The 27,347-nt window shown below is 31.9% G+C and overlaps 1 protein-coding gene across 2 annotated transcripts in view; it reads right to left on the reverse strand.

The window, feature by feature from the left end:
* Positions 1-16,685: 16,685 nt before the first annotated feature.
* dpp (decapentaplegic morphogen) overlaps positions 16,686-27,347 on the reverse strand; it is a 50,448-nt gene continuing 39,786 nt past the window's right edge. For both annotated transcript variants that reach the window (XM_074122403.1, XM_074122404.1), the window contains exons 2-3: positions 23,194-23,469; positions 16,686-18,700 (exon numbers count right to left, since the gene is read on the reverse strand). In XM_074122403.1, coding sequence (XP_073978504.1) covers positions 17,889-18,700; positions 23,194-23,452 — 1,071 coding nt within the window. In that variant the 5' untranslated portion in view covers positions 23,453-23,469 and the 3' untranslated portion in view covers positions 16,686-17,888. The remainder of the gene's footprint in view (positions 18,701-23,193; positions 23,470-27,347) is intronic.

The raw sequence follows: 27,347 nt of genomic DNA on the forward strand, positions 1-27,347 counted from the left end.
TTCTGAGTTTTGTGGCTTTTGATCAGTTTTCACTGGTTTCAGACCAGGCTGCCTATCATCAGATCATGAACAGTAAGAGAATTTTGAAGAGAAAATCTCACAACAGACAGCTAGGTATATCCCTGGGAATTTCGGCGTGGAAATCCAGTACTCTGAGCACTGTGCTAGTTATTACTTTCCTTGCACTTCAGAATTATTACATTCCTGACAATATCTATGTCTGTGGCTATGTTTTAGCAAATAATCTGCTGTTTGATCTAAATATATAAATAAACTTTTATTAATTCTTAAACGATTCTTTCCAAAAATGTTTACTATACTTTATTTCATTTAATTTTTACAAATCTGGGCAATGCATTTCTTATGACTTGTAAAATATAAATCCTTAGTTAGTCCTAAAAATTCAAATTGTTTTACAGTAATATTTAAGGTTTATCTAATGCGATCATTTGATAATCTTAACCAATTCATTCCAGTTTAATCCACTAACCATCACGTTTGCTCTTAATTATCTACAGAGTTAATTTTTTGGTATTTTTTTGGGAGAAACAATTACTTTATAAGAAAGACCTCCACTTCAAGAAGTTTATAATATCACTAAGTATTGTTAAAAATCATTAAAAACATTGTTAGAGATCAAATTATTGAATGAAAATCGGCCAATTATCCGACTTTACTAAGTAAATTGCAGACATTGCAGAGCAGTTTTTTTGTAGGAATATTTCCTTGAAGACATTCATGGCTTTCTTTGAATTTAGTACGATAATTCCACAGATAAATTTATAGGCGCCACTATAGCCGAGAGGTTAGAGGCGAGGGCCGCAAAGCTAAGAAGTATTGTGGTACTGGGTTCGATTTCTGTTCTAGGCCTTGGATTTTATTTAATGGTTAATAAAAAGAATTTGCAGTTAAGTACGTTCGCTGGTCGCCTTCCTCCACGACACCTAATTTGGTTGTTGCACGCAAAGCCCGCCAGTAAAAATAGGCATTACTTTACTTTTACTTTATATTAGTTTTATTTGAAATATTTTTTCGTTAATTTAAAGTAATTTTTTAGTGGTTTTCTTCGTGGAAAAAATCTTTCACTTTAGTTTGAAGTATTGTGGTTTGAGGTTCGTACAGTTCAACGAGGAAAGTACTGCATTACTTCCTAATTAATTTAAATCTGATTGAAAATGTATTAATAAAGTTTTAATGTATCAATTTATAGTTGGATTGCGGTGCAAGAGAGCCGTTTGTAATGGTTCATTCCAGTTCTTTGGACTTGAAGAAGTCTTGGTTGTTGGTAATGTGGTCACTCAATTTATGTCAATATAAGTAACATGTATATGTATATATATTCAAAAGGATGTCAGAAGAGGATGCTAGATTACTGCTACAAGTCTAATCTGTGTTTGTACGGGCTAGGAATGGGGAAGGCACACGCCTCTAGTTAGGTGCGTGTGTACGCTGCATCTTTAAAGAAAAAAATAAAAATAAAATAAATAAAAATAAATACACTAAAGATGAAACAAGAGCATAAAAAATTGAATATTTTATTGTGCTGGAAGAGAATGCCGAAGGACGGCTCAGTACTGATGATACAGCGGCGTACCTCACTCATTTCTCCCAAAGAGTGGTGTGCTCATCCTCTAGTTCTTGTGCTGAGTGTTTCTCAGGTGGGGCGCAGAGAAGATCTACGTGGGAGGCTGTGTTTGTTTTAAGTCAGGTACTGGCTGGGTGGTCTGCCCAACGGCCAATGATAACCGTCCGACAACCGAATTGGAAATATCTCTCTCACTTGCACCATCTGATCTTCTCTTACCACACCCTCCCCTTCAGCCTCTTTATATGTGTACATCTTCTATACTCTGCCTTTTGTCTCTCGCTCTTGTTACTCCTTTGTTTTTTGTTATTTTATTTTATTTTATTTTTTTTACTAAAACTTAAGGCCCTAAAGAGGCCCAAAGAGGTCGTGGGAGACATTCAGGCACCAACTTCACTGGCCAAGCTACTCCGCACATATCTCTTCTCTGACTTCTTCTGTTCTAACCACCACCCAATTGCTTTCTTCGTTCTTCTTTTTCAATTTCCTCGTCCATGCGCTTCTAGCCGACATCTCGCCATATTAAAATAAATCACTTCGAATTCGTAATATCCATTTTTATTAATATTTATGCATTCTAAAAAAATAGATATTCCAAACTATTTTCGCTTTCCGCCTCCATTTTCCCCAAAGAAGACACTCACCTTCCTCTGCAAGTCGAACAAACAAGGAAGGCGAAGGTACTTGATTTCTATAAGCTATTAACACCTTGGAATATGAAAGAATTAAATTTGATTTAATTTAACCAACAAAGAATCACTAAACAAAATAATACTAAATAATTAATTAGAAATAGTATTTTCATTGTACATAAGATCATTAAAATTATTTTAGTGAGAAGAATGAACTAGTCGTGGCCAGATTATTCTCCGAGGTCCGGTTTGATCAGCAGCACTGGTCTTAGGAGGCTGGCCGCATTCTAGTATTTCCAATAAACTGAATTAATAAAATTGTGGTTGCACTAAATCCACGCTCCATTCAATAAGTTGAAGAAAATATTTCAATAACTTTGATTTTTGATAATCTTTTAATAACTTAAGCAAATTTTGATAAATTCAGGGTTACCTGGGTTCAGATATCTTCTTCTGTGGCCAACAATTTTGGATACCCGGATTTAAATTTAAGTATTTCAAAATCTTGTTAATTCTATCAATTAATTTCTCTGGATAGTTTAGAAATTTTGTCGAATTTAGAAAGCCGCGGAAGGATTCAACGGGAAATAGGATTAGCATTGTAATATTTTTCTATCAACAATAAATTTGGAAACCGGCAGAACTGTCTTCGCCCCTAAACTCTGTTTGTGCCGCAGTTTCCTCAACAAAGCAGAAAAGCCTTTTTCTTTTAATTTATTCATTTCATTAATTGGAAATTGCAGACTTATTTTGGTTAATTTGTTAATTTGTCTGTGAAATAAGCCTATTCTATTTTTTGAGTAAATCAGATGAACTCGTAAATTTAACGAGATGAACTCAATTTATTGATAGAGCCCACCTAATTTTGAGAGACCATCCTTGCAAAAAGTAAGTCCAAGGTAAATTATGGAGATGAGGAAAACAAAACGCATTTAAAAAAATAATAAATATTTTGCTTTAACTTAGCGAAGTTGGAAATTAGTATAATTTTTCTCCTTTTTATTTGCCAGCGTTGGGTGTCACTGCCCCAGTTTAACCATTATTCAAGTCTAAAAGATGTTTATCCCTCGTTGTCATTCTATCAAAAGCAGAAAAATCGTCCATCTTTTCAAAACATCTAACACCTCATATATTTGCTCATATAGTTTGAAATATTATGGAACTAGCAAAACAAGTGAAAAGATCAGATACTAGTTATTCGCTGTACAGCTGCATGTATACTTAGATTAGAACAAACATTTATAATTAACAGCGCATGACCAACATTCAGAAAACTTTAACTTATCCTGGTTTCTGATTCATTGCACAAATATTTCAGTAGTCTTTAATTGACATCAATATTTTCTTTAATTTAGGTACACTAATCAGAAATCAGATAATTTTTATGAAAAAGTGATGTTACAGGTTACTCTGCATCAAATAAAGCTTCTTTTGATCATTGAAAATTGAAATATCGCAGTTGTGATTTTTAATATTTGATTCTGAATTTTAGTTGAAATTCTGTAGATGAGTTATTTTTAAAAAAAATTACTGAAGGAACTCACTTACTTTAAAGTCAAAAATGTAGGTAGGCCAATCAATGTGTTGGAGTTATTTGCCAAGATAATGAATAAGAAAGGTATTCGCCTGTGAGATGCTAATCTTAATTATTCACCCAGTTACCAAAGTTTTGGTCAAGACCTACGGATCTTTTTAGTTTTGTCACTGTTATTTTGAAAACAATGCAATGGTTTTTACTGTAAATTGGGTTCCTACAGCACAGATACAAACCTATCTTCTTTCTTTAAAATCTATCATACATATTTAAATAAATAAAAGAAAAGAAAAAAAAACAGCATTTGGATAGGATTTGGTAAAACTGTGAATTTAAATTGATAATTTACATTAAGAGAAATTATAAAAACAGGACTGTCTCATGTTTTCTCTTCAATTTTAAAGTGTTAAAACTAACTTTTGCAACTTTATAGTAACATTAGCCATTAGTGTTTAGACAGTAATGGTTGTTTAGTTGTCACTGTGTTATAGAGTTGGATAATGAGCCTAGACGTTAGAGATTTAGTTTATGTTTCTATGGGAGACAAGAATTTGTTGAGTATTTTAACGTGGCTATAAAGTAAAATCTTACAGAGAATATTTGACTTTAATTGAGCCAGAATGGTTGAAAAGGTGACTAATCTTTCTTTTTTGTTTTTTTAAATCTTTTAATGGCTTTTGCTAGTGTGACAGAAAATAAATTTTTGCCCTCGAAGTTTAACATGAAAGAACAGATCAATGGTGAATATCTGCTTTGCCTGAAAAAATTTACTGCGACTTCTAAAACAATAAATATATTGCTAGAAAAAATAAACAAATTAGCGTTGTCTTTTCAAATGAACGTTTTCGAAATCTCTGCATACTGGCAGTGCGCAGGCGTCTAGAAAGTGGCAGATCTTGCTTATTTTTGAATTTCGTTTTCACTACCAGAGAATGGTAATCTCAACAAAAGTGATGATAATAATGTCTTTCAAATCGTGTTTATTTCTGGGACCTTGGTGATGTACTAGATTAATTTCTGTACTGTGTTGTTATATGGTATACTTTATTACCTTCTCAATACATTTATACCTCTATCAACAGTGTACTCTGTAACGAGAGAGGCTGAAAGGGCACTGAATGAAGCTCTGAACGCGTCAATGAACCCAGATGTTCACTTGCCTTAAATTAAATAAAAAAAATTGCCATTCATATAAACTAAAGATCTGTAATGCAAACGTTTTGTCTCGCTTAAACTTCTAAGGCTGGTGTTGACATTAATGGAACATAAAGATAAGTTATCTAAATTATAAATCTTATGGTGGAAATATGAAAGCTAAAAATAACATTTAAATAGAAAAATGACAATGTAATAGATGATAAAAACAGTACCGCAGTACTTTAAATATCTCAGGATGTAGGATAACATAATACCATAGAAATTGATAAAAGTTTTTTTTGTATCAGTATGTCCGCTTTATTTTATAACTACGTCATTTAAATATTTATCGTTCTTTTTATTTGTTAGACGTTTAAATTTTATATAACATATTTAGAAAAAACTACTTCGAAAATATTCTACATTTTCCGCTGCCAAAAGAACTTTCAGCAAGTGTATTCACCCCAATGTTCCCGATTCACAAACCATCTGTAAACCAGATTGATCCTTTTGTTTTGTGTATGTAAGGTTCAGCCTAGAACCAACTTAGTCCCTGGTTTCAAAGTTACTTGAAATGGGTGACCAAAATTTGTTGACTAGATTTGGGACAAAGCAAGGTCTGGGTTAACTTTTTTGCGGCCTTTTTACTAATTTAAACAATTCTTTGGAGGTAGAACTTATACAGTTGAGCTTTTTTAACATATTTATTTTTAATTTATTATATTTACAAGCTGCAGAGAAGTTTTGACCTCACGTTTACTGTGTTTGTTGACAAACTTAATATGAAGGAATCTAGATATTGAGGAACTGGATGTGTGTAAACATCAAGACAAGAATAAGCACATTAAATCTGTTTTTTTTTTTAACTTCCTTTTTAAATGATTGAAATTACAGCTACTATTGGCAACAAGTATATGTGATTGAATGTAAGTTAAATTTAAATATAAACAGACTTGACTTCTAATTTTAGAACTACGACTTAAGTTCGGAAATTATTGGTGAATTTCAACAACCTTTTTCCCTGCACTCATTATTTATTTTCAATGATGGTTTGGTTATGTCAGTGAACATCACATTTATATTCTGTTTATTCAGAGGTGACAGGTGTTATTACTCAGGACAATCTTTGTGGCCGAATATGCTTCAGAATTTACATTGCAAACGTTCCACCTTACTCTCAAACCGCAAATTATAATTCAAGTAGAGTTCGTTTGTATTCTCTCCACAATCGACCCGCATCTTTTAACAATGTAAAACTCAACAGTATTTTTGCTATTTGAAGTTTGTCAGGCAGTTAGTGAAACTGAAAGTTGGTAAATGTAAAGTGATGAAGTAATTGCACTTCGATGTTTTTAGCATTTACCAATAATGTGTGATTTTTAGATTATAATAGACCTGGAAGCTACTTGCAAAATTAGACATACTGTAGAAATAAACTAGCGGAGAAATCGAGCTTTAGTAATTCTACATTAAGACAGGTAAACCTTACAAAAGAGATTTGAAGAATACTGTCAAGCTCACCTTAATTGAATAGAAACTTGAACTATGTTATAGAATAAATAACGTGAATCACATTTGAAGAAGATATCCAGTAATATCGCTTCATAGTCTTAGAATTAATGCAGATGATCACGAGGCCACTGGCCCTTCAATCATCTAACTGAAGTATTGGGGTAAGGTTAGGCTTTAAAGCTGTGTTCAAGAGGATTGTGATGATTGGATAACATGTGGAATCTTTGATAGGTAACGGATTAGCTTTGCGGTTAGCTTATTGCATTCCCACGCGGAAGTTCCGGGTTCGACTCCAGCTGCTGGCCCTTAGATTTTCTCTCCCTAGGAGCTTCTTACAGCTCACTGTCCGTTGATGGACAGTGTTGTCTGTAACGAGAGCTTGGTGGTCTTCATGGCACAAAACGCATTTAGCTGGAATTTGACTCTTGATTTAACAAAATCTTCACTTGCAAGTGGACCTGCGCATTTAATGCAACGAGGTGATTATTTGCAACATGTCTTGCTGTACTACAATCGTTTGTATTGAACTCATTCTCTTCTCTTATAATCATTTTTGATATTTTGTTTAGAGTGCTGTTTGTTTGAGTTTTCGACTCTAACCGCTCGGCTACCTTGATACAATAAAAGAAATTTACAGTAAAGTATGTTTGCTAGTCGCCTCCGTCCACGATACCTAATTGGTAGTTGGACGTTAAGCCCGCCTGAAAAAATGGGAAATTACTTTACTTTACTTACTTGTTTGAGTTTTTTGCTTAGAATATTTGGTCATTTTAAGGGTGTGGCTCAAGGTCTACAAAAAAATAACGGTAGCGATGCCTTGTTGATAGTATTGAGAACACCATTGATTTGGCGGTCATTGTAACTAAGTTTTTCTATTTCTTTCTTAACAAGGTTGGTTGGTGTTTTTTGGTGGATATGCCAGATAATAATTCTAAAAGGAAAGCGATGTAACAAGAAAATATTGAATAGGAAAGCTTAGAAAAGATTACAAACATTTGAAAAAATGTGGATTCAACCAAACTATTCGATTTCGATTGCTACTGATGTATACTTACTGACAAACATTCCTCAGGATATAATTTTACCTAACTCAGGATCTTTCTTTTCAGATCTTAATTTATATTATTCCAGCAGCTTAATTTAGGCAAAAATATAATCATGCTAAACGGCAGTCATAAAAGAGAAGCAATCTCCTATTATCTCCGAGCTCCATTTTTTATTTACTTCATTTTCAAAATATATCTTATGAGGAATGTCTTAGAAACGCCTTGACAATTGAATTTATAAATTAGCTATACCCCATCGTTTAAGAACGTTTTAAAATTTCTACTTCCAAACTGATGTTGTGTGAAATGTATTTTCTTTTAAAACATTTTTTCACAAAATTAAAGCAAAATAAAATTGTAAAGATGTGTATCAAAACGATAAATATATATTGTGAAAGGTTGCCCGTTATGACTTAATAAATATTTGACTTCAAGATACATGCGCAAGGAATTTTTCTTTCTTTTCATTAAAAAAAAAAGGAATCAAAATAAAAGAAATATCAGTAAATTAAATTTTGAACACGACCAGTTGTCTAAATGCATATGTAGGGGACTTGTAAGATTTATATAGGGGCATAGCTTTAAAAAAGTAATTGTCCTATGTTAGTTGTAGGAGATAGAATCTATAGAATGGAGGCCACCTGGAGATCGTATCTGGCCATCCCAATTTAACCAGCAGCCAAGACATCTTCTTCAGCTCCGTTTCCATTCCTTCCTCTCTCTCATCTCTTATTTTTCTTCCTTTTTTTATTCGTTTCTTGAAATAAATTTAGATATTTTAAAATTCCATCTGAATACTTACAACAGTGATATTTGATCGTCAATTATATCTTTACAAGAACTTTATTCAACTAAATTATATTTAATACTCTTTCTACATTCTTCAGTTGCTAAACTGTGTTGCCAATTTTAGCCGAGTTCTTGTAAAATGAAGATACCTTTTTTTAACGTGTACTTCATATATTTTACGGTGTTAAAATAAAATAGTAATTAAAAGCATAAAATGTGTACCCAAAATTCAGAATATAAACCGAAAGAGAGCGATTGAATTAGAAAGGGCTTTTTCGAGTACTTTGTAATTTTCTGAACAACCACTAAAGGGTTTCATTTGTACTTGACCTAGCATGTGTCAGGTCTATCACTTTATTTTCTCCGCAAATATGATTTTAGATTGATTTTGTGGAAGCTGTAACATCACATTTCCTTCAACAATATTATCATTAAAGGTACAATGTTGACTTAAAGACTTTTTGCGTACAATTTCTATTTTCAAGAAAATTTAATTTCTTTATGCAAGTTTATGCCTGATTTTCTTTTATAATATTAAACAATGGACGTTGAATACTTGTTCCTTTTCACAATTAGAACATTCAGTCTTTGGCAAAAAAATTTTGTGAACAGACATTTGAAAGTGAAGACTTTCCAAATATTCAGCACTACCCAAGAAAAACATTTCTGACTGGTTTAATTTTATGATTATCAACACCTTATACTATCGGCTAAACTTTATCTTTCTATATTTATAATAAAATCTCTTCAAAGTTATTAGAAGATGGAATTTAGAAGCGCTGATAATTATTAACAATTTTCAAAAGTTTTCTTAACTATACACTTAGGGATCAATAATTTACTTCAAAAAGTTTTAAATGAAAATCATAAATGGTGTCGAGAGCAATATCTTAATCACTCCCGGAATTAAAAGAGATCGCGTTTCTATCGGTCTCAACTGCAGCGATTCAGGCACCAAGTTCAGAAAAACATTTAAGAATGATGACTCGTTATCTTTTTTCCAACGCCTGTTGACAACCCAAAAAAGAAAAGAACATCAGTCTTTCTGTAGTGGACACTGAGACATCAAGGAAATCAGAAGGTAGATGAGCTGGCAAAGCTTTAACATCAAGAACTGCTCATCACGTCAAGAATGTTATTTAATTTGTCGACGATGAACAAGTTGGTCAGGAACAGCAAAGGGTTAAGAGATGGAAGTTTTTGGTCAAGAAAAGCAGCTTAATCCTACCTACTCTGCCAAAGACTGTGGCTGTAACTAACTTCTGGTGGTTAGAGACCAAGATTTCCAGCAGCAATACCTTAAGTGTTTGGCACCGTCTGCCAAATCTATGTGGGGAAGCAGTAGAAAAGCTAGGTATTTATCCGGTGTTGGTTAATGATGGCCCGACGGACTTGCCTGAAGTCTGCGCAAGGCTCTTTTGAACGGCAGATCATCATGTGGCCGTGGATGGGCTCAGGTTACAAGAAGAGAAACAGGATTTAAATGAATTTATTCTACCTTCATACCTTTAAAGTTGAACAATACTTTTCTTCATTTTAGCTGGCTTAAAATTCTTTGCCTGTTATGAGCTACTTCAAAATTTAGGTATAATACTCTATAGTTGAAATTGCTGAAGCCCTTTGTCTAAAGATTGAAAACTGGCGATCCAAAGAAGATGTCACGTCTGACCGATTGTTTTTCCTGAAATTTTTTAAAATAATTTCTCCGGATTGAGATAAAATCAATCAACCAACTGTCGCCACAGAATCTTTACCGTCCATCTCATAATATACTTTATTTTAACTGGCGGTAAAGCCTAATTTCTTTAGATATTTCTTGTCAATCATCTTTGTTGGTTAATTACATTTGGCAGTAAATGTAATTTTAACCTTCCATTGCCTCTTATTAATATCATCATGAGCAATGAAATAATTGTTTTGAAACTTTTTAGACAGTCTTAATTCTCAATCTTATTATCAATTAATGAATATTAAACATTTTCTTCAAAATGAATTGATCTTTTAGTAACGTAGCCAATATAAAATAAACGATTTACAAAAATAAATTTTGTATATTGTGTATTTCCTAGAAGCGAAATAAACAGCAGGAGATATTTTTAAAATTTTGCAACTAGTGTTGTAAGTTAGTGGTGTTGAGGGTTTAGTTAGTATCCAGGCTATGTTTGTGTTAAGGTAGCCAATGTTTACAATATATAACACTAAAGTTAACAACTCTTTCTTAAATAGAACACAAACACTTCATACTTACTGGTTAGTCCCTCTGGCACTCCCTCTTCACTAAGCAAATAAACACTACCGACCGTCAGGGAGCGCACCCGCCGCTCCTCTCTGCTCTCCATCATTCTACAACTTTAAATATAAATCGTTGAGCTTGTTTCCACTTGATTCCAATACTTTTGTACTGTCCGGGTATTTTATAAACATTTCTAAATCTTTAACAAAAAATTAACAAGTCTTAAACATTCAACAAACGAGAAGAGAATTTGGCATCTCTTTGATCCTATTTTGCGCAATTGCTTCTTTTTCCTCAACTCTCCAAACAATTGAAAGGAAATTATACATTCTTTTTCCAGGAAACTACTTATTCATCGTTTCTTGTGAAAATTCCTTTATTTTAAACTTTTACTTAGCTCAAAGGAAACCTAAATTTGCAAAATTAAAATACTCTTCGAATTCTTTATTTTAAAAAAGCTAGCTAAGATATCTTATCTTCCGAATTATCTCTTCGTCCCACTTCCACTTTCTTAGTTGGGCAGATGAATGAATATAAGCCACTTGTACGGCAATTAACCTCTCTTGATTTTTCTTTAGATCTATCTTTTTTATCAATTATAATTGCCAGGGCTATGATACATTCCATTTCAGGGTCAATAAGTCAAGTTTCTTTATATTTGCTAAAATTGTTGCAACTGGAATAGTTTTAGAGAATAGAAAAACAAGGGCAAGTAAGTTTCGGATGATTTTAAAGTCAATGATTTATATCATCCGCATGCATTAAGCTTCAGATGAGAGTAAGAAGTGTTGAGGTGATTTTCAGGAAAGTTCTTTAAAGAAATAACTAGAGGATCTATTAAGACTTGTAATATGGAGAAATAAATATTAAATCTTTTACTTACTAAATTGCTGGAAATACGGACGGACTTTGTTCATTCTTTATCATTCACCAAATAATCTGTGCCGCGGTGCAAATCGCACAAGAATTCAGAATTCTTGCCAAAAATTGCTTAATTTAATATATATTTTAAATTTATGCTTTGCCAAATCTGTGTCTCCTGTGAAGTAAACTAATTCTATCGACAAATCTAATGTTGAATCATCTACCTAATGTTTGCGAACTCACTTTTCGAATGGCCTAGGCTATTTTGACACAGTTCTTCAAGCTAAGTTTGTGGAAGTTTTTATTGTAAAAGGTTTTTTTTTAAAAAAAGATCGAAGAACAACTGAATGATTGTCATTTACTCTGACAGCTAGGAAGCAATTAAGGTTATCTTGGCTTACCATATCAAATGCATGTTAAGTGACATTAATTGACGGCGGTAAGTCAAGGAAAATCCTAATGAATCCATGTATCCGTGGTGATAATGCAACTGGTCTTTCTCAGGGTCCATATTCGTGTTCAGTTAGCTGCTCTTAAATTTCTTTTCCTAGAAATACAGCTTACTCTTCGTTGAAGGCCTTAGTCTCTGTAAAGAGAGGACAGTCTGGTGCCCTGATGGAAAGGAATCTGGGCATTAACGATCTCAGATGCGCGTTGAAAAAAATTTATATAAAAATATTTCTTTGATATTTACATAATGTTATAGTACTTTTTCGTTTTCTGAGACAAATTATAGAAATAAAATAACAAAAAGACCATTTTGAGTCACTGGTTTGTCACAGAAGAGATTTGAAGTATATATTTATGATAATTATGTAAGCAAATATTATATTTATTTATATAAATTATACATTATTTCAACCAATTTAGAATTGTTTCTAAAATAATCTTTACCATCTGGAATACTAAATTCATTATGGTCAGATTTTCATGAATAATGCAGTACTTTCTTATTAAAACATGGCAGTCACAAAAATAAATAATTTACAACATAATTCTTACCAATTTGCATTATTAGAGTCAGAAATTCTTCACCAAATAACTATTGCTATATCTATCACAACCATAGATGAATCATATTCATCAAGAAGTTAACCATTCATCTCCCTGCAATAAAAAAAAATACATCCAATCATCAGCTCAATTCATCATTCAGAAGAGATGAGTTCCTCTTCACGAAAATTGCATTTGCCAACTGAGGCGGCGCTGGCCGTGCGATTTCCTCAGCGATGAGAATTCGTAAATAAATATTTCTTTTACTGAGACTTCTCTCATGACTTTAAACTTAGCCTATTTACTTGTGGAATGACTTAATTCTCGACAGTTGTAAAGAAAATACAATGAAATGTTTTAATAAAAAAAAAATCAGTATTAATATTTAGTTCTTTCATAAAGCTGCGGTACCTAATTCTTCTACTAATAATGGTTATTGTTTCACATAACTTTTCTTTAATACTGTATGAGGAGAGAGAAAATTAACACCTGTGGAGGCCCCTATCCAGGTGCTAGAAGCTTGTCCGGTGCCTGGTTTGTTGAGACTAAACAGTTTATTGTAAAGTCACTTTTACATCAAGAATGCTCGGCACGGGCTCTTTTTTGTTTTGTTTGTTTGTTTGGTTTTTTTTCAGCAAACTCTTAAAGTCCCTCATCTTGGTAGAAAAAAAAAATATGGATGGTGAGGACAAATTAAAGAGCCAAGTTTTTGAGACACTAACCTCTTTAACAAATCTTGACAAAAACTTGATTGAATTTGTTCCACAAACTAATCTTAGTAAATGCTAAAATGTAATATGTATCTGAAAGACTCTATAATTTATTCCTTGAAATAAAAAAAAATCTAAAGATTATTTATCAAACAAAACTTAATACTGTTCAAACACCTAATATTTATAATATTTGCTAATAATGAATGACTTCTGTAATTCCACTATATGGTTTGATTTATCAAGCGGTGAAAAAGTTAATAACAATAACTTCTGCGTCATAAATATTATCAATTTTTTGCTTATATAATAATTTATGATAGCTTTTTCTATCGTTTTTTAGTTTGTTAGTGATTGTAATAAATCCATTCAATATCTTTCGAGATCCAGTTTTTTTTAACAAAATTTATTTTATGTTGTTGATTTACCGTATAAAAAACGAATTATAAACAATAAATCTAAGAACCTACGAACGAAAGATCTCCTAATACACTACTTTCCTAATGAGTCTAGATAGTGGACTCATTTTCTGGAAGTTAACTTTTATTTAAACCCGATTTTTCTTCAAGTAACAATCAAAGTGTTAAAAAATCGCTCATAACTTTAGCTAACATACTTTACCCTTAGAAAAGAGAATAGAGAATGGAATAGAATAGAAAAAAATAGAGAATCTGATGTGGATGATAAAAAAGTATAATTTTTTCTTTGGAATTAAAAGTCAGGAAAAAAAATCAATCAACAAAATTTCATAATATTTAATATGAAGTTGGAGCACAATATTGTACTTAAAATGCTTTACTGTCAACTTCTAACATACTGGACCAATACTTGGAATCAGACTAAGTTGCACTGGGTTCAAGTCTCCGTCTTAAAGTGCAAGAGTTACTTCAATTTTGACCAACACTTCGCCTGAATCAGGGTCACCTGAACTTCAACATCCGTTGGAATTTATTTCCATGAGCAAATTAGAATTCATTTTGTGCTGTATCAAGCAACATGAAAATTTGATGTTCAGATGTCATACTCGTATCCTATAGCTCGTTGTATACCTAATTCAATGAAATGAAGAGGGATGCTCAGACAATTCCCCCTACTCTAGAACCGCCCCAAAATGAATTATCCTAAACAAAAGTTCTTTTCCAAAGCCCTTTTATATGCGTGAAGTTCTTTTATTCTCAGAATAATGACAATAATAATATTCTTGGATTAGTAGTTAACAACAATAAGGGCAGGACTCTGAGGAGATCTGTTTTTTATGTGTGCAGATGTTTGAAGACCTATCCAACTCCGATAAAACTTGAGTGAAAATTATTTCCATAAAAACAAAGAAATCAATAGTTTTGAACTGCTTTTTTACTAAAATTTAACTTTTACGAGAGCATGAACAATTAAATAGAATTAATAAAAAACTATAACCTTAAATGATGGTGAGAGCCAATTGGTGTATAATCATTTTAAAGCTCTATTAATTTAAAAATGTACATTAATTGATGGGTGCTAGTTTAATTTATTTAAGAATGGTAAAAAAAAGCATAAAAAGAAGAGAGAATTTATGGTGAGATATAATTGTAAGAGACCGTTAATTAATACTAATTCTTATCAATTAACTGGACTCACCCTTCAATTAATTTTTTTTATACTTTACAGCATTCTAGAATTTATTTCTTTCGAATTCCAATGATTCTTTCGCTCATCTTTCTGTCAATAATGCTACTCGTTCCTAATATGTACAATTAATTTATTGTTAATTTAATACTCCTACTTGTGGATGATATTTGTTCTTATTTAAAATATTTGCCTCCCTTATTATTAACAGGATTCCTTTGCTTAACTTGAAACGTTTTTTTTTTTTTAAATAATAATAAAAAGTTCAGTGCGAACGAAAAGTAAAAGATGTGTCTTTTATTTTTGGTTTGCACTGAACTGCACATGTGAAAATGAGGAAAATGCAAATGAATTATCCTAAACAAAAGTTCTATTTCAAAGCCTTTTTATATGCGTGAAGCTCATTTATTCTCAGAATAATGACAATAATAATATTCTTAGATTAGTTGTCAACAACAATAAGGGCAGGACTCTGAAGAATTCTGTTTTTAATATGTATTCATTTTTTAGAATTCCAGATGAAAGGTCTCTCAAAATTTTGGAAACGTATTGCATCTGCTTGCCAACTTCGTCTGCCTATAGCCATTCTTTGGTTTCTCACCTCCTTTTCTACTTAATTTCGATTTTATTAGATATCAAGTGTCCTACTTTTGTTTGTATTTTCTGTATTTTTTAAGCAGTTACTTTAATTTTGTATGTTTTATTATTATATTGTACATGCGCTGTCTGCATTCCATTATCTATTTTCAATACTTTGAGTTCAGCATTATTGTAATCACAAATACATACAACTCCTTGCTTGTAAAGTGTAAACTTAAAAAGCAATAAATATTATTATTATTATTTCTCACCTCCTTTGCCGTATTCAGAAAGCTGAAGAGGTCTTGGAGCCACTGGTCTTGTGGCGCTTCAGCTGACGACTAGAATTTCCTGGGATGTGAGGCTAGTTTAGCTGCATGATAAAGAGGATTTAGGTGGAGTGATAGTGATTTAGGGAAATTTTTTGTAACAGGAAAGGATTGAGTATTTGATGTAGGAAATATTCAGGTCTGTGGGGAGGCTAAATTAAATTCTATTCTCTATAAAAAAAGGTGTAGCAATAAACAATACTCGTCAGCATAATGACTGACTGATCATAATTTGAATTGGTAAATCTTCTTGAAATCTAATTATTTTATACAAATTTTTTATGCTCGGAATAACCTGGAAGCGCTGTCACAAAACATGAACATTTTAATCAGTTTTACTTTCCAATATTAATCATTAATGAAAATTGTAAACTTAATTAAGTTTTTGGAGGGCTTCTTATCCTTATTTAAAACAAAACTATCATCAGATTTCCCTTGGTGTTACTATCAGACACCAAGTGCAGCGCCAAAATGTTTAAATATTTTTCTGCTAAAACTACTCCTTACTGAAATCATTTGCTTCTTATTATCAAGTTCTGCATAATTTCTAACCAAGAAGTTTTCTGTACAAATTGTCTAAGGCAAGAAAATTTAATTACTTAAATAGCAGTAAAAGCAAGTTATGCGAATGTCCAATCAAGATTTATTTCTGGTTGAATGTTTAAAAATCAGGACATTCCACCAGTTGCAGTATAATTCCAGAGATAAATAACTTTTAAACTCCATAGTTTTGACGCAATAAATATCTTAAAAAAACTCTTATAGTTTTGACGTAGGTCAACCGGTTGTGCAGGTACACTCACTAGTAACATGAAGAAGTTTTTTTTTTCTTTTTTTAAAATATTTTATTAACTTGAAATTTTTATTTCCAAGAAATATATATGTAGTAAACAAAAATGTTGTAAATAAATATGATTTATTATTTAAATTACAATTTTATTTGAATATATAATTTTATTAGTCTCGACTTACCTTTGTTTGCTGTAGTAGAAGGTGTTTAGTTATTTTTTTTGTATTTATATAATGGAACCAATTAAAAGGAATAAGGATAATTAGTGCAGGTGTTACTTTTGAAAAAAAGAAAGCATTTTTTTTAAATAAAAAAATCTTTTCTCTTTTATTTAAAACAAGTACCGGTTTGGATTTGTTTTTGTTTTCAATATTATTTTAATAATTGGAATTTAGAAAAATAAAACAACATAAAAAGAGTAATTTTAGCCGCATATTACAAGATAACAGTACACTGAGAGAATTAATAAATAATTTGGACCAAATAATGATAGTATCATGCGCGTTAAAAAAACAGGTATGTTCTCTTTAAAATTAAATTTTAATTTTATTACATTTTTCTCTCCTCATTTCAACCTATTTACTACTTTACAACTTAATTTTTTACAATATTGAATAACTATTTACAAAAGTATTTACAAAATATTTACTTCAGAAGAAAAATATATATATTTATAATAAATATGTGGACTTTTAAATGACTATTCACATTATTCTTGTATACAATATTTACTGTGGTAAATAGGGGCATTTAATTTGTTTGTATTTTCATTTGATTCATAAATAAAGTAAATAATTGCCTACATATAAATATACTAGAATGTTCTTAATATATTCTTAAATTTAAGGCACTCCGTAAGGTATCTTGTTATGGAATGTTTTAACAATTATTATAAATAGATGTTTCTTGTAATAAAAATATTTCATCCATATTATTGAACATGTATTGGGAGGTTTTGGATGTGGCTGTGCCCATTCTTTGTCCAACTTTGTAGATATAAATCTACTATGTCGTAGATGCTGGATAAAAGGATTGAGATTGCCTAGTGTTTTTAAGTAGGCTGTATTTATGTATTTCCTATTCCGGCCAACTTGTAAACATGAACAAAATGACCATTCTCTCTGTGGAATACACACCTAACCAGATGGCAGCGCTCCATAAAACTTCTCCTTGGAATTTCTCCACTACTGAATATTTAAGTAGCTTTTTAAATAATATCTTTTTATCAAGATGTTTAAGTTTTTGTGCCAAATAAATGTTTTGGAATTACAAAGTTGTATATGCCCTCTTTAACAAATTATATTTATTTATCGTTCGCGTTGCTTAATAAACTATAAGAAATTAATACTATGACTGTATGGGTTCTTTCATTTAACCCGTTAAAAATTTATTTTATTACTTAAATTTAACGCAATTTATTTACAATATACAACAATCTATTTACAAGTACATAAAGACTATTCACTTTACAATATCACAATATTCAAGAAAAATAAAAAAGTAGGCATAGAATTATTTTTGTTTGTTTTCAGATAAAAGATGGAGAGGTTTCATCTACAGCCACATCCTTCTACCACCATATCTTGATAGTTCTTCAAAACTATGTTCTCATCGTCAACATATAACATCGATATTGAAGACAATTGGGTAGGTACACAACATGCTTTAGGTACAACGCTTGGATTGACAGAGTGTACTAACGTTTGCACCACAGCATGGTTTGTGGAATTTAGATGATCGGCCAATGGAAATGGGCAATCACCATAGCAATAGTAAGCGTCATATCCAGGAGGCGCTACTATCCAATCATCCCATCCAACATCTTTAAAATCCACATATAAAGCGTGCCTTCTACAAATATCTCGTCCATCCTTTCTGCGCTGTTTTTTCGACGATTGTGCACGTTTTGTTCTAGATAAGATTTGTTCTAAATTCGGTTGGCGAATTTTACCATCGTCTAAGTATAATAATAATGAATGGCCATTTAAATCACGTTTAATACGTAATTTACTTGGTTTTTGAGGTCTTGCACCTTTCTTCGTGGTCACTTCAATTAGTAGACCGTGATTTTGTTTCGGATGTAGTGCCCATCTTTCTGCGGCTGGTAGTACATCCAAAGTTACTGCACCGCCTTCTTTTCTTGAAATTTTCGATGAATCAAGCAACCTTAACAATGGCGGCCTTTTTCCTTTTACGCCAGGCCTCACAATATCATGCACTAAAACTCTTTGAGCGAATTCACCTCCTAATACCGTTAATTTTAATTCGGCTGCTGTTACTTTCTCATTTTTCGGTACTTCTGATACGTTGAAAAATAATCTGAACCTATCGTTTCGTTGTTTTCTCCTATCGTCTCCTTTACCTGTAACATAAAAACCAAGTTCCATAAGAAAAAACAGTCGCTCTTATATAGTCTAAGTAATATCTACTTCCAATTGTATCTACTTCTACTTGGCCTTGCATTTAAAAATTCTGGAAAAGTTTGATTTTAATTTAAATATTTAAATTAAATCAGAGTCATGACGAAACAAGGTTAAACCGTCATTCAATTTAATGCAAATTATTAAAATTTATTTACGCTGATTTATTTCAACTGTTGGAAAAATTTTATGCGAATCATTCAAACGTCTTTCTCTTCACGATTTTTTCAACATTGTTCTAAAATTTTGGTATTTTATCATAGCGAGGTAATTTTAATTGGTTTCTACTTCAGTTCCAATTTTTCTCCTCATAGACATTGTCATAACAACCTACTTTTGGTGCTAAATCAGGGGAAATGAAATACTAGTAGTCAGTGAGGAGCGAAGACCTACAATTATCCAAAGTTTCTCTTGGCGATCCCAGAAAGCAACCTTTTAAGCATGAAACGGCACCAGCCCAAGCTCTTATATGACGAAAATCCACGATTGCGAGGCTGTCCACGCCTGGAAACCAGATTTATACAAACTGTGTCAAAAGACAGGCCAACAGTTGTATTGGGGATGGATGCAATGCTCCCAATTTGGCCAGTTTATCAATCTCCTCATTATCCGAAATCCCCACATAACCTGACAGACTAGAAGAAAAGCTGCTAGCTTTTCTAGTCTCCTAGAACATGCTAAAAACAGTGTGGAAGTGAAAAGACAAGAATACAGAATGCAGCCTCCTATGCCAATGCAGACTCCTTCAGCTCATCTAAATACATAACAGTAAACAGCATAAACCTTGGACTGGAAAACGGTGGTCACTCCACAATGGGCACCACTAGATGGTACTAGGATTCCTGAGGACCTTTTTGAAAGATAAAAGAAATAGATGGAATCGCTGAGCAGTGCGTAGGTAATTAATTCTGTATAAATGGTTTGACACTGAAGAATCAAAGGAATCGTAATGTTCTGCATTCAAAAAACAAAATCAGAAGGGACATTAAATGTTAAGTTACATTTAGGTAACTTTTAAACAAAAGCAGTGAATCACAATCTACTAATCTGAGACATACAGATGCCCGAACAATACAAACAATAATCTTAAGGGTAAAGTCTTAACAGTATCAATATGGTTTCAACCAAAATTCATATCATTTCTTCATAACTCGATCAATCCATGAATTCCGCTTTTGACCAACAACTCACTAAAAGATCTGGAAGAAGTTCTGTTGATAATAAGTTTACTTTTATAGTAATTACCATCAAGGGTTTAAATTAGACAGGCTCTTGAAAGGGAAGTAAAGGACAAAATATATCCAATCAGGTTTTTATTTATTATTTCAAGAGAAATAGTTCAGTGGTATAGATATGAGTGGGATAACATGATGGTAAAATGCAATAACAATAACTAATGAATAATTCGTCAAATAGCAGAATGCCAAAATTTCAACTAAGATAAAAAGAAACAAATCTTTCAATTTTCTCTTCTTTTTTTATTCTCTCATTTGGTATTCAAATAAAAAGAAATCTAAAAGAAGTTACATAAGAATGATATTAAAAGTGAGGACATTAAAGAAGTTATCTTTGTAATTTATAGTGGAATGAGAGGGAATTTAGAACTACGGCGGAGAGGGGCGAAATGACCTCTGACACTAAAGATGTAGGCGGAATACAGCCTTGGAATATTTCTGTTGTAAAAGAGGTTAGCTAGTATGTTTTCTCTCCTAAATACCATCAATTTATCAAATTAAACTAAATATCTCTTATCACATCTCTGTTTAAGATCAGAGTAAATTTTAGACCAAACTAAAAATTAGAGGATACGATGGGAGTACATCCAATTTTCAGGGCAACCCATAATCACTTTATGATTTAACATTATTAGATTTCAAAAATGGTAGGGGAAAAATTTGCAAATATTCGGCTACATTTACTGAGGTTAAAAACGGTTATTGTGAATATTTATTTGTGATGCCTAACAATGATTTTTTTTTTTTTTTTACTCCGGATTTGATCGGATATCTTTTGAGACTGCAAAGCCTAGTCAGCAGATCTCCCACAACTTTCAGTGTCACCTGACACTGATTGAGAAGGTCTGCCTGCCGCAAAGTTTGGCAACAGTTCTCGGATGAGAATTACTTTCTTTGTCTTTAACTAGTGGTATTAAACCACTAGACCTTAGAGTTAATGCGAACGCAGGACTTGAAGACTGATTTAGTCACAGTCGTAATTAGTAGTAGAAGGGACCTAACCAGGAGAAGAGAGCCTTCAACGTTGTTAATACCACTTCCCTACCCTGGTTCGCAAGATTGGATGAGCGTGTTAAAGCTGCTAAACTCAGAAAGGAATAGAATACATCACAATTGTCAGTCTAGAAGTGACCTGACAGGATCTGACACTAATCACCACTTGACAAAGAAGCTGACAATCCTCCTGTAATATAAATTTCGTTTTAGGACCTCCTTAGCAAGTAAAACGCAGAACCTCCGCTTTGACAGACGGTAGCATACTTGCTTTCTCCCCCATTTATGATGGATTGTCAGCCTCCGACTATGGATATAATTCCAATGTCTTCCTAAGTCTTGACACCGTCGGCATAACAGACAGAGTAACCCAGGTTTTTTGGCATCTATTTCTTCATATTCCCAAGTATAATTATACAGCCAGAGAAAGAGTTCATGCATTAATTGTGGGTACAACAATGGATCGCCGCGATCAGGTTGACCAGACAGTTACTCTACTGAATCTTTCTGTTTTGGTGCTTTTGTAACCATATTTAGTTCACCTCGTTTTTTTTAATTAGTTAATCGAACCGTTCGTTATATTGAAGTAGCAAAATAATAGCTTTCGTTCACAGCTGCTGGTACTAAAACGCACTTTAAAAAAAGGTTTTGCAGGACAAGACCCTTTGTTAAAATAAATGAATAAATAATATAAATATTTTTCCATCTATTATTGCGTAGTTTACTAATACAATCTACAATTTAATATTAATAACAACATCGATAACGAAGTCATTAAACTATTCTCCATCAATATATAAATATTGTTTTCAAAGAACGCAAAATCAACAGAAAAGTTTTAACTCAATTTTACTACATTTTCATAATAATATTGATAATTAATTTTATCAAAACGATTTAAAAAAAAAACCTATACATATTTGATTAAATTTATTTTAAGAACAGATCTTTATCACAAACTACAAAATTGATAATATTGAAGAACAATATAATAATAACAATAAAGCAATATATGAAATTATATAGTTTTTTTTGAAAAACATATGCAAGTTAATTTTCTTTTTTTTAAACGAATAATATTGTGCGTCATTCCGAATTGTCGAATGATGCCACCAACAATTTATCATAATGTTATTGAGCTATTTTAAATTTTAGATTCTAATTTTCATCGCTGTTTTTTTTTTTCTTAAATAAGGTCAAAGGTTTAGCTATTCTGCATTTATTATAAATGTAGCTAAATATTATTTTCTAATAATAATTTGATATTTTGTGTTTCTTTTTTAAAAACCAACCAATCAAATATTTGCTCAACCAACTGTTTTAGAAGCTCTTTGGGTATGTTGTAAATGATGGAATTGTCAATGAGAGAGTATTTCGTGGAATTAGGCTGAATATCCGAAGGGGTGCCCAAGATATACCCGCAGGAATGCTGAGATATCCGAAGTAATGGCTTGAGAATACAAAATAAATTATTGAACAGAAGAACAGATTTAATATTTCTAAAAAAAAAAAAAATAACTGAAACTGAAATCTTAAACCTGGGCTAACTTCAGTCTCAATATGTTGGTGAACCAGCTGTCTAATTGAATTGAAATGAACGCTCAAGTAGACTTAAAAATCTTTTCCATTTCAGAGAATCGCCTGAAAACGATTTTTTTTTTTTCTAGTAAAATTAAAAAGGAGAATTCTATAAAACCTATGGGGTATGTAAGTGGTTTCCTTAAAATCCATAAAGGGAGCCATTTTAGAGAAAATTCCATAAAAAGCAAAAAATCCATTGAATAAAAGACGAACTTTCGGTAAACGAGATTCTTTAAATTCAATTTCAGCATCATATTTAACCCTACTTAACTGTAAACTAGAGAAAGGACCCTAAATTGCACAAAATGTGCACTTCAGACGGAATTTATCTATCTCCTTTCCTAGAAGTTATCTATAATCGCATTTTCTGCGTAAAATGAAAAATTATATATTTACAAATTAGTATTCGAAGTTCAAAAATATCGTTAAAACAGTTATTGGGGTAATCTTAATAAACCGAAAAAACGATTCTATAGTGGTTGACCCATTGTGACGAAAACTCTATTTTGACATTCCTATTCAACCAAATTCAACTTCCTGCAATTTTAATCAGACACACAGTAAGAGAAGAAAAAAACAATAACATCGGAAATAAATGTTTAATAATACACTTCTGTATTTTTTACCTGAGTGGGTAAACCGTCTAACAGTATTTGCTGATCTCGTCATCCTGCCAGGAAGAGGCAGAAAAGGAGTATCTAAATCAAGACCTGTCTGTTGTTTATATAATTGTAACATATCTTCAGGTACGGTTAACGAAGGCACTGCCCTAGGCCTTTTCTCCAATCCGAGCATTCTTAGCAATCCTGTTTCAACAGCTTTACGATCTCCTTCAGCCTGCTGCAACACTGCAACACTCCAGATCACCATCACCAGCCACACCATGGTCGTCGATCACACTCCTGTACAAACAAACAACAATGATTAATAATTCCAATTTTGGGAGATTTCAAGCAATGAAAATATTTAATACAATAAGTGAAAACAAAAATTAGAGTTAACTACTGTTAGCTGAGGTTGCAATGACCAGAAAACGCAAAAGATAAAATCACGTTATGCGGAGAAGTTTCAGCAAAAATTCTCCCTCATTAATTCAGCTTCTTCATTTCTAATAGAAAGTGTAACTTGTTTCGTTCAACATTATTTTTGTTTTTAGAACATTCAGCCAATCGTGGATGAATTGAACTTATACCATTACTGGCATTGAATCAAACAACCGCAATATCGGCAATTTTTGAATTCCAATTTTGAGTTGGAGTAGGTTTCATCAGAGAGAACAGTGCATGCCAAGTTTGTTGTAAAGATTAACGGGAGAGAATTTCGAAGAAATTCTTATTACTGGAGTCTGGTGACCTCTTGAGGGAACCTCGTTAATTAGTTCACAGGGCAAAAAAGAAGTAGTCACAATTTTGTCGAAAAACAATCACAATAACAAGAAAAAATTGTGGATTATGGATAAGTACACAAACTACACTTTGATGTTATCCAAAAGGCCGCCACGGTAATCGAGGCCCGCAAAGCTTAGAAGTATTGAGGTACTACTTGGGTTCGATTCCCGGTCTAAACATTGGATTTTATTTAATGGTTAATACGAGTATTTAAAGTAAAATATATTCGCTAGAGGCTAGACACCTCTATTCACACCTAATTTGGTAGTTGGGACGTTATGGAAAAGGTGTATGAAGGCAAAAATACAAAAATGCCCAAAAAAGTTTTTAAACGTAGCTTCAGGCCAATTGGAAAACAAAAAATGAAGCGTTTCGATCTTAGTGTGGAGCCAAAATATATTTTTCAGAGGAATCGCTAACAAATTGAAATATTTCCTGGCGTCAAGAGAGAGCAAGAAAATTATGAACATTTAAAAAGATCTTTCTCCAGTTTTCCTTATTAAGTCCTTATGAGTAATTAATCCGCCAGTTAGGGAAAATATTTTGTATTTAAATGAAGCACAATTAAAACTCATCAATTTAGATATTTCAGAATATAGAGCAGATAATTTATCAAATAATATTCATGTAAATTAGTATTTCTTTTCACTTCTGAAGGATTCAAAAGAGTAGATGTTCTTCAACAGTTTAACTGATTGGACCAATTAAATTTGACTTCGTTAATATTACGCAACGATACTTAATTTTAAAGGGCTATTTTAAACTTATTTTATTAACAGGCCCAAGTTAAAGATATTTTAAGTAAGATGGGGCACTTGATTACTGTTAATGAGAAAATAAATGTTAGTCCACACTATTAACATTTTAACAAACAAAATTTATCATTCCCTTTTTTAAATTAATTCTGAGAATGCTAACAAGTTGTTCAAAGGACCTTAATTCCAGTAAAACACAAAAGTGGTGTTTAAAAAAATGCAGAATTTATATTTTTGATGAAATTTCAGGCAGAATTACAGTGATTTATACTGTTTCTTCCGATGAATATTGCAGCATGTGTAGAATTAAACCATAATCAGGCATCAAAGGCGTGTTCGTCATGAGAATCAAAAGCGCCGTTCCTATTATATATTAACGTCCATTGAAAGAAATTTCATCACAGGCTGTTACGAAATAACTCCTACAAATGATTATAAAAATCGAGCTATACAATAGTTAAATACCAGAATGTGGTTATTTAGATGACTTTGAAGTGCCTCGTCGAACTTCTCAAATTAAATTTACTAAATAAATTATCAGGAATTGAAATCATTCATAAAGCAGGCAATTATTTCCATAGTGTTCTTGCCCCTTGGCCAGTTATTAATTTCGTTGTCCGGTTTTGTAGCCCCAGTACTACAGTAAAATATGTTTACAGTTTCCATTTTCTATTTTACTAATTTGGGATTTTAACTTTAGTATACATATTATGAGAGTTCATTTTGTGATCAACAGTAGATCTGGTAAGAAATAAAAATTTGGTCAAAATTTAGTCTTCTGGTTGTGCGAAAGCAAATTATAAACGATCAAATTATAAGTCTAAAGTAAATAGCGATTTTTCTTGAAAGATTATCCAATCTTATATGGACAAAGTTAGTTACAAGTGAGTTCTAAAATTATAATGATGGCCCCTAAATGTTGCTTTGTTATTTTTACAATTCGTACATAGTTTAAACCACAATAAACAATGTGAATCATTATAGGGAATGCCAGTTATTTTATTTTATTTTTATTTTTTGGTAGACTTAGTTTATTTTAACAATTATGAATCACGCATCTATAATATATACACATAATGGTAAATGATTCATAATCGATTATTATTTCGAAGGGAGTTTATTTATTTAGAGAACAATGATTAATCTCGCCCCAGAATCATTTTGTTTATTAATCTCTATGTATATAAATTATAGAATCAATATAATTATTTACATTTAACGATTAGTATTACAATATAAAATTACACACCTTTTCAAAACAAAACAAAAAGGGATTCATAAGGAATTTGAGATGGTGATGTTCAACTAAGAGGACTTAATAATGCGGGCATCAAATTCTGATGAAGCCAAACATTTTATAAAAATCGATTCATATTATGAATATGCACTTTGTTTTTGTTTTTTTTCTCTCTTTCAGTTTTAAATATCTAGAAATCCCTAAATGTTCAATAGAATTTGTGAGAAGTTTTAGAGAGTGCAGTAAAAAGTACGTTCACCTCCCTCTTAATCAAACAAATGGAATTGTAATGATGAAAATATCTTATTATCAAACAATGTAGCGTATTTGTATTTTTTTAAAAGTAATTTTATTTCACCATTTCAATTTATTTATAGCAATCTCTTTTCAATTTAAACTAAACAGCAATCAACTTCAGAATTAATTGCATTGAAGTTTTATTAATTGTTATTGGAGTGATGCAAACATACTACAGGAATGTTCACTGTTATTTATTTGAATTTGGGAAGTGCCTAGATTAGAAGCAACCATTAGCACCTTGGGTACACTATTTGTAAAAGATTTTTCAAATAAAACATAAGGCAAATAATAGATGAGGCATTTCATTATAAAATGAACGAACGTGATCGTGGCATGTTTAAGAAAAGTGTAGATTCAAGTTTTAATACATTCTACCTCTAAAATCTTATTATTTTTTCAGAATAACATTTAGAATTTTATCGCGTGTTTTTTTTCTTTCGTTTTTTGTTAAACAAACCGCATCTTTTATTAATAATTAATAAATGGATAAGCTCATTGAAGAGTGCACGTGACAAAGTGGAGATCCTGAGCTTGGATCCAGCTGCCGCACTTAGTATCTTCTCTTTATAGGAGCCTGTTTCATCTCTGAGTCCGGTAGGGGAGAGTAAGGAACAGGAAAACTCTGTACGGAGACCGTAGTGCATTGAAAAAAGGCTATTTGTCCCAATGATCTTACATTCCGACTCACCTTAATTAGTATGTAAAAATGGTAATTAAAATTATCCCTGATTAAAGACCAAGTTTTTTCAATGAAAATTTAGTTCAAAAGGTTTCTGTGGTAAGTGATGTCTTTTAGGCTTCTCCTTAGATATAATTTTTGTACAGAAATTCTAGACCAATTTCTTTCTTTTTTTTCAGATTCCCTAAATTTACTCGCTAATAATTACAATTGCTCCCTAATCTCTCTAAATAAGTAAACTATTATATTTGGTCGAGATATTATCAGTGATAAATATTTTAATGAGTTAATAGAATATAAAGTTCATTACACCTCGATTCTAAATTCCGTTCATTCAGGAGATATCTATTTAAATTATTATTTGCAAAGAATTTATGAGTAAGTGGAATATTTCCAGTTCGAATCCCGGTTTAGCTACTTC

This window comes from Rhodnius prolixus, unplaced genomic scaffold (genome assembly GCF_049639745.1).
Source record: "Rhodnius prolixus isolate KJV_2025 unplaced genomic scaffold, Rpr scaffold_8, whole genome shotgun sequence".
Classification (NCBI taxonomy): Eukaryota; Metazoa; Arthropoda; class Insecta; order Hemiptera; family Reduviidae; genus Rhodnius; species Rhodnius prolixus.